This window comes from Lonchura striata, chromosome 38 (genome assembly GCF_046129695.1).
Source record: "Lonchura striata isolate bLonStr1 chromosome 38, bLonStr1.mat, whole genome shotgun sequence".
NCBI lineage: Eukaryota > Metazoa > Chordata > Aves > Passeriformes > Estrildidae > Lonchura > Lonchura striata.
In genome coordinates this window covers 2,860,066-2,868,616 of record NC_134640.1, presented here as the reverse complement: position 1 = coordinate 2,868,616, position 8,551 = coordinate 2,860,066, and the positions used below count along the sequence as shown (strand labels likewise).

The following is an 8,551-nucleotide window of genomic DNA, read 5'->3' as shown; positions in this document are numbered from 1 at the left end:
TCCCAGGAGTTTTTGGGGGGCGGGGGCGGGACCCTGCCCCGGAACCGGCCCCGCCGCCCCCCCCTGTCCCACGCCGCCTCCCAGAGCAGCCTCGGCCCGGCGGGGGGAGGGGCGGCCTCCCCGCCCCCCCCCCACGCCCCGCCGCCCCTCCCCCACCACCCGCCGCCCCCCGGGACCCCCTTCTCGCCGCCCGCGGGGCCCGGGGCGCGGCGGGCGCTGTTCGGGGGGCGGCGGCAGAGCACGGCCGAGCTGCAGCTGCTGCCGGGACCCCCGCCCGCCCCCGCGCCGCCGCCCCCGCCCCAGCAGCCGCCGCCCCTGCCGCCGCACCGGCTGCGCACCGGGAGCCGCACCGAGGTGACGGTGTGAGCGCGAGGGGAGTCGGCGGGGAAAGGGTTAAAAATCCGGGGGGAAAGGGTTAAAAAATCCGGGGGGAAAGGGTTAAAAAATCCGGGGGGAAATCGGCGGGGAAAGGGTTAAAAATCCGGGGGGAAAGGGTTAAAATATCCGGGGGGAAAGGGTTAAAAAATCCGGGGGGAAATCGGCGGGGAAAGGGTTAAAATCCTGGGGAGAAAGGGTTAAAATAGCCGGGGGGGAAATCGGCGGGGAAAGGGTTAAAAATCCGGGGGAGAAAGGATTAAAATATCCGGGGGGGAAAGGGTTAAAAAATCCGGGGGGAAATCGGCGGGGAAAGGGTTAAAAATCCGGGGGGAAAGGGTTAAAAATCCGGGGGAGAAAGGGTTAAAAAATCCGGGGGGAAAGGGTTAAAAAATCCGGGGGAAAAGGGTTAAAAAATCCGGGGGGAAAGGGTTAAAAAATCCGGGGGAAAAGGGTTAAAAAATCCGGGGGGAAAGGGTTAAAAAATCCAGGGGGAAAGGGTTAAAAAATCCGGGGGGAAAGGGTTAAAAATAGGGGAAAGCTGCGGGGAAAGGGTTAAAAATGGGGGGAAATGGTGAAAATTGGTGAAAAGGACAAAAATTGGGGGGGAAAGGGTTAAAAATGGGGGGAAAAATTAAAATAGGGGGAAAAGGACAAAATTGGGGGGAAATGGTGAAAATGGAGGGAAAGGGTTAAAAATGGGGGGAAAGGACATAAATTGGGGGGAAAAGGTTAAAATTGGGGGGAATTGTGAAAATTGGGGGGAAATGGTTAAAAATGGGGGGAAAGGGTTAAAAATGGGGGGAAATGGTGGAAATTGGGGAAAAGGTTAAAATTGGGGGAAAGGCGAAATTCGAGGTGGGAATTGGGGCAGAAAAAGCAGAAAATGGCGGCGAGCCCCGGCCCGGAGATTTGGGGGAAATCCCCGGGAATTCGGGACATTCCCCCCCCCGATGACGTCACACCCCCGCGATGATGTCACACATCACAACATGGCAGCTGGTGACGTCACAGCCCCGCCCCGGCGGCGCCGATGACGTCACACCCCAACTATGATGTCACACCCCCGCGGCCAATGACGTCACAGCCCCTCACGCAATGACGTCACGGCCGCCCCGCCCCCACCCCCGAGCAGCCGATGATGTCACAGCTCCGCCCGATGACGTCACGCCGCCCCGATGACGTCAGCACTGTGGATTCCCCCTCCCCCCGCAGGACGTCACGACGAGGGGCGGGGCCACCCGACGATGACGTCACCGATCACGGCCAAGGCCCCGCCCCTTCCCCCCAGTCACGATGACGTCACGGCGGGCTGGGCCCGCCGGTGACGTCACACATCCGCAAACCCCGCCCCTCCCCGATGACGTCACGCCCGCACCGAAGCCATAGGGGGGGAGGGGATGACCCCGTGACCCCCCCGTGACCCCCCGTGACCCCGTGACCTCCCCGTGACCCCCACGTGCCTTAGAGCCCCGCCCCCCGCCCCGCCCCCGCCCCGGGGGGGGGAGGGAATAAAGTGACGTTTCCTGCCCCCCCCGCCTCGCTTTTGGGGCCATTTCGGGGGATTTTGGGGAAAATTGGGGGGGCGGGGCTTTGGGGAGGGGGCGGGGCTTGTTGGGGGGGATTTTGGGGGGATTTTCTCGTCCCCCTCAAACGCCGCGCTCTGATTGGCCGCTCCGCCTGCCAATAACGCCGAGCCCCGCCTCCCGGAAGTCCCGCCCCGCGGCCGGATCCCCACTTCCCATTGGCCGGCGTGCCCGCCAATCCCCGCCGTTCAAACCGGCGGCCCCGCCCCTTTCCGCCGACCGTTACGGCGCAAACAACGCGCCCGGGCCCCGCCCCCTTCTCCTGCCCCCCTCGCGGCTCCGCCAATCAGCGCGCACTGCCCGCCTTCTCCCTCGCTCCCCATTGGCCGCCCCGCGCGCCGCGCGGCGCTGATTGGTCGCTCCGCGCGGCGGGCGGGGGCCGCGCGCGGCCGAGGTTATAAAGGCGGCGGCGCGGCGGAGCGGCCCCCTCAGCGCGGCGGGCGGGCGGCGGCGCCGGAGGTGGGAGCGCGCTGCCGGGGGAGGGGACAGGGGGCGCCCCCCGGCCTCCCCCCTGCCCGAGGGGTCAGCCCCGCGCCCCGGGACCCCGCTCCGGACCGGGAGGAACCGCCTGGGAGCCGCTGCCCCCTCGGGGCCAGCCCCGCGCGGCCGGGGCCCAGCCCGGCGCCATGGTGAGGGAGGCCCGGGGCGGCGCGGGGCGTCCTGAGGGATTTCTGTGGGATTGCAGAAAATTCCGGGAGTCCCGAGGGGGGCTGGGGCGCTCGAGGGGATTTTTGGGGCATTTGAGGCGGCTTGGGGGTCCTGAGGGGATCCTGGGGGTCCTGAGGAGATCCTGGGCGCATTTCAGGGAATTTTGGGCGTCCTGAGAGCATTTTGGCGGTGCTGAGGGGATTTTTTGAGGGAGTTTGGGGGTCCTGAGGGGATTTGGGGTTCCTGAAAGGATCTTTGAGGAATTTGAGGGGATTTTGGGGGAATTTGAAGGAGTTTGGGGGGGGTCCTGAGAGGATTTGGGGGATTTGAGGGGATTTTGGGGCTCCTGAGAAGATTTTAGAATCCTGAGGGGATTTTTTGTGGGATTTGAGGGGGTTTGGGGGTCCTGGGTGGGTTTTGGGGGGATTTGAGGAGATTTTGGGATCCTGAGGGGATTTTGGGGGGATTTGGGGGTCCTGAGGGGATTTGGGGAGTTCTGAGGGATTTTTAGGGGATTTGGGTGAAGTTTGTGGAGCTTTGAAGGAATTTGGGGGATTTTCTGTCGATTTGGGGCGAATTGAGGGAGTTTGGAGGCGAAACTTGGGGGATTTGGGGAGGTTTTGAGATAAACGTTGGGAGTTTTGGGGTACTGTGTGTTTGGGTTGAATTTTGGGGAAATTTTGGGAGTTTTGGGGAGGATTTGGGGCGCTGTGAGTTTGGGGGAGCTGCTGAGGGATTTTTGGGGGGGATTAGTGGGAATTTGGGGCTTTTTGAGGTCTCCCCACCCCAAATTCACCCCAAATTTTTGCCTCCCCAGGAGCCCCGAGGCGGCGCTTGGCAGGTGAGTCCCCGATTTTGGGGATCCTTTTCCCTTTTTAACCATTTCTAGGTAAATTTAACATTTCTGGGGGCTCAGTCTCAGTTTTGGGTGATTTTCCCCCGTTTTTGGCACTTGTTAATTCTTAGCAGGAAGTGAACTCCAGATTTTGCGGATCCTTTTCACTTTTTAACCATTCCCAGGTGAATTTAGCATTTCAGGGGATTCACTTTCTCATTTTTGTGTGATTTTCACCCAGTTTTGGCACTTTTAATTCCTAGCAGGAAGGAGATGATTTTGGGTTTCCCCTCCCAGGGAAATCCCCGATTTTGGGATCCTTTTCCCTTTTTAACCATTTCAAGGTGAATTTAACATTTCAGGGGGTTCAGTCTTTCATTTTGGGTGAGTTTCCCCCGATTTTGGCACTTTTTAATTCCTAGCAGGAAGCGAACTCCAGATTTTGGGATCCTTTTCCCTTTTTAACCATTCCCAGGTGAATTTAGCTTTTCAGGGGATTCACTCTCTCATTTTTGGGTGATTTTCCCCCGATTTTGGCACTTTTTAATTCCTAGCAGGAAGTGAACTCCAGGTTTTGGGGATCCTTCTCCCTTTTTTAACCATTCCCAGGTGAATTTAAACATTTCAGGAGGGTTCACTCTCATTTTTGGGTGATTTTCCCCGATTGTCACTTTTTTCTTCCTGCTCAGATTTAGTAGCAAGGGGGTGATCTTGGGGTCTCCCCTCGGGGGTAAATCCCAGATTTTGGGGATCCCTTTCCCTTTTTAACCCTTTCCAGCTGGTTTAACCCTTTCCCAGCTGGTTTTAACCCTCTGGGAGGGTTCCATCTCCCACTTCTGGGCCGTTTTCTGCAAATCTCTCCCTGCCTTCTCTCCACTTCTCCTCTGCTCCATTCTGGGGGTGCTCCCCCAGTTTTTGGGGTGCCCCTGGCCCCCCAAATCTCCCCCAGACCCCCGAGGCCGAGCACCTTTTCCCCCAGCGTTATCAGGGTCTGGGTCACCCCAGTTTTGGGTTTTTGGGGTGCCCCTGACCCCCGTTTTTGCCCCCAGACCCCCGAGGCCGAGAACCTTCTCCCCCAGGGATGTCCTGGTTTGGGGTACCCCAATTTTGGGTTTTTGGGGTGCCCCTGACCCCCCAAATCTCCCCCAGACCCCCGAGGCCGAGAACCTGCCCACCCCAGGGTTATCTGGGTCTGGGTTACCCCAATTTTGGGTTTTTGGGGTGCCCCTGACCCCCGTTTTTGCCCCCAGACCCCCGAGGCCGAGAACCTGCCCACCACAAGGATATCTGGGTCTGGGGTACCCCAGTTTTGGGTTTTTGGGGTGCCCCTGACCCCCAAATCTCCCCCAGACCCCCGAGGCCGAGAACCTTCTCCCCCAGGGTTATCAGGGTCTGGGTCACCCCAGTTTGGGGTTTTTGGGGTGCCCCTGACCCCCAAATCTCCCCCAGACCCCCGAGGCCGAGAACCTGCCCACCACAAGGATATCTGGGTCTGGGGTACCCCAGTTTTGGGTTTTTGGGGTGCCCCTGACCCCCCAAATCTCCCCCAGACCCCCGAGGCCGAGAACCTTCTCCCCCAGGGTTATCAGGGTCTGGGTTACCCCAATTTTGGGTTTTTGGGGTGCCCCTGACCCCCAAATCTCCCCCAGACCCCCGAGGCCGAGAACCTGCCGCCGCAGGCGCTGCGGCTGCTGTGCCGCGAGGTGGCGCTGCTGAGCGCCGACCCCCCCGACGGCATCCGGCTGTTCCCCAACGAGCAGGACCTGAGCGACCTGCAGGTGGCCATCGAGGGGCCGGGTGAGCACCCCGAAAACGGGGGTCCCCAAATCCTGGGGGGTCCCGGGAACCCTGGGGGATCCCCGAAACCCTGGGGGGAATCCGGGAATCCTGGGGGGAATCATCCCTGAGCGACCTGCAGGTGGCCATCGAGGGGCCGGGTGAGCACCCCCAAATCCTGGGGGGTCCCGGGAACCCTGGGGGGGTCCCTGACACCCTGGGGGGATCCCTGACACCCTGGGGGGATCCCCAAAGTCCTGGGGGGAATCACCCCTGAGCGACCTGCAGGTGGCCATCGAGGGGCCGGGTGAGCACCCCCAAATCCTGGGGGGTCCCGGGAACCCTGGGGGAATCCTGAAATCCTGGGGGGATCACTGAAACCCTGGGGGGAATCATCCCTGAGCGACCTGCAGGTGGCCATCGAGGGGCCGGGTGAGCACCCCGAAAACGGGGGGTCCCCAAATCCTGGGGGGTCCCTGAAACCCTGGGGGGGTCCCTGACACCCTGGGGGGATCCCCAAAGTCCTGGGGGGAATCACCCCTGAGCGACCTGCAGGTGGCCATCGAGGGGCCGGGTGAGCACCCCGAAAACGGGGGTCCCCAAAATCCTGGGGGGTCCCGAAACCCTGGGGGAATCCTGAAATCCTGGGGGGATCACTGAAACCCTGGGGAGAATCCTGGGGGGAATCACCCCTGAGCGACCTGCAGGTGGCCATCGAGGGGCCGGGTGAGCACCCCAAAACCGGGGGGTCCCCAAAATCCTGGGGGGTCCCGAAACCCTGGGGGGGTCCCTGAAATCCTGGGGGGATCCCTGAAATCCTGGGGGGAATCCTGGGGGGATCCCCAAAGTCCTGGGGGGAATCATCCCTGAGCGACCTGCAGGTGGCCATCGAGGGGCCGGGTAAGGGCACCCCAAATCCTGGGGGTCCCCAAAATCCTGGGGGGTCCCTGAAACTTTGGGGGACCCCGAAACCCTGGGGGGGAGCCCCAAATCCCAGGGGGATCCCCAAGTCATGGCGGGATGTGGGAAGGGGTTTTGGGGTGGGTTTTTGGGGTCCCTGACCCCCCGTTTTTTGGGGTTCCAGAGGGCACCCCGTACGCGGGGGGGCTGTGGGGGTTTCTGGGGTGGTTTTGTGGGTTTTTGGGGTCCCTGACCCCCCGTTTTTGGGTTTTTTTGGGGTTCCAGAGGGCACCCCGTACGCGGGGGGGCTGTTCCGCATGAAGCTGGTGCTGGGCAAGGACTTCCCGGCCGCGCCCCCCAAGGGATTTTTCCTGACCAAAATCTTCCACCCCAACGTGGGGCCCAGCGGCGAAATCTGCGTCAACGTCCTCAAGAGGGACTGGAGCGCCGAGCTGGGGCTGCGGCACGTGCTGCTGGTGGGACTGGGAGCACTGGGAGGGACTGGGGGGGACTGGGAGGGACTGGGGAGGGAACTGGGAGGGACTGGGGGGCTGAGCTGGGGCTGCGGCACGTGCTGCTGGTGGGACTGGGAGCACTGGGAGGGACTGGGGAGGGGATTGGGGGGGACTGGGAGGGAACTGGAGGGACTGGGGGGGACTGGGAGGGACTGGGGGGGACTGGGAGGGACTGGGGAGGAACTGGGAGGGACTGGGGAGGGACTGGGAGGGAACTGGGATAGACTGGAAGGGACTGGGAGGAACTGGGGAGGAACTGGAGGGGACTGGGAGGGACTGGGATAGACTGGAAGGGACTGGGAGGGACTGGAGGGGACTGGGAGGGAACTGGGACATACTGGGGAGCACTGTGCGGCCCCAGCGGGCTCAGTAATTTCAGGGGTTAAATTGGGGCGGGAAAAGCTCAAATTTGGGCCATTTTGGGGCAGCAATGTCAGGCTTTCCCGGATTTTGGGCCGTTTTGGGCAGGGGGCTTACCCGGCCCCCTGCCCACCTTGGGCGCCCCCAGACCATCAAGTGCCTGCTGATCCAGCCCAACCCCGAGTCGGCGCTGAACGAGGAGGCGGCGCGGCTGCTGCTCGAGGACTTCGAGCGCTTCGCCGCCCGCGCGCGGCTGCTGACCGAGATCCACGCGCGGGACCCCCGCCCGGACCCCCGCCCGGACCCCCGCCCGGACCCCCGCCCGCCCCCCGGGCCCTCGGCGCCGCCGCCCGCCCCGCCCGACGGACCCCTCCCCAAGAAACACGCCGGCGACCGCAAGCCCGCCCCCAAGAAGAAAGGGGCGGGCGGCGACAAGAAACGGGCGCTGCGGCGGCTCTGAGACCCCAGACCCAATTCGGGATCGGGGGGCTCTGGCACCCCAGACCCAATTTGGGATTGGGGGGCTCTGGGACCCCAGACCCAATTCTGAGGGGTGGGAGGGTCTGAGACCCCAGACCCAATTCGGGATCGGGGGGCTCTGGGACCCCAGACCTGATTCAGGGGCTGGGGGGGCTCTGGGACCCCAGACCCAATTTGGGATTGGGGGGCTCTGGGACCCCAGACCTGATTCAGGGGCTGGGGGGGCTCTGAGACCCCAGACCCAATTCAGGATCGGGGGGACTCTGGGACCCCAGACCCAATTCGGAATTGGGGGGCTCTGGGACCCCAGACCCAGTTTGGGTTGGGACATCCTGGGGGGGTCCCAGCCCTCCCTAAGAGCCCATTCAGGGGGTCCTGATGCCCCCAGACTTTCTGGGGGTCCCTAAACCACCCCCAGACTCATTTTGGGAACTCCAGGACCCCTTTGACCCCTCAGACCCAAACCCCAAAATCCCTTTGACCCCCCAGACTCATTTTGGGGTTCCTCGGGCGCCCCCAGCCCCATTTTGGGGGTCCCCAGAGCCCCTTTGACCCCCCAGACCCATTTTGGGGGGTGGGGGAGGGGAGGGCCGCGGGGTCCCGTTGGCGCTGGTTTTGGGGGGGGGGGGGAGGGGATTTTGGGGGGATTTGGGGGCGCCCCTCCCCCGCTCTAAGTTATTTTAAGTTATGCGGGAAAAGCCCCAAAAAAAACCCATTAAAGGCCTGGTTTTGTACAGAGCGCCGGCGTGGCGGGGGTACCTGGGGGTACCTGGGCACACCTGAGCACACCTGGGGGCACCTGAGCAGGACCAGAGCTCACCTGGGCACAGCTGGGAGTACCTGGGAGGGAGTTGGGCGCACCTGGGCAGTCCCAGAATTCACCTGGGCAGGACCCGGGCACACCTGGGAGGGACCCAGGGGTCACCTGGGCACATCTGGACAGACCTGAGCTCACCTGGGCAGTCCCAGAATTCACCTGGGCAGGACCCAGGCACATCTGGATGGACCCAGGGGTCACCTGGGCACATCTGGACAAACCTGAGCAGGATCTGGGCTCACCTGGGTGGCACCTGGGC

The 8,551-nt window shown here is 62.8% G+C and overlaps 1 protein-coding gene across 1 annotated transcript; it reads left to right on the top strand.

Annotated features, from left to right (window-relative positions):
- Positions 1-2,512: 2,512 nt before the first annotated feature.
- UBE2S (ubiquitin conjugating enzyme E2 S) lies at positions 2,513-8,214 on the top strand. Its single transcript, XM_077789887.1, has 5 exons — positions 2,513-2,590; positions 3,427-3,450; positions 5,094-5,241; positions 6,406-6,596; positions 7,144-8,214. Exons 1-5 carry the CDS (start codon positions 2,588-2,590, stop codon positions 7,453-7,455), a joined length of 678 nt encoding a protein of 225 aa, XP_077646013.1. The 5' UTR covers positions 2,513-2,587; the 3' UTR covers positions 7,456-8,214.
- The last annotated feature ends 337 nt before the right edge of the window (positions 8,215-8,551 follow it).

Coding starts and splice junctions, on each gene's coding strand:
- UBE2S (XM_077789887.1), top strand. Junction 3,451..5,093: donor CCCGAGGCGGCGCTTGGCAG/GTGAGTCCCCGA, acceptor AATCTCCCCCAG/ACCCCCGAGGCCGAGAACCT. Junction 5,242..6,405: donor GGTGGCCATCGAGGGGCCGG/GTGAGCACCCCG, acceptor TTGGGGTTCCAG/AGGGCACCCCGTACGCGGGG.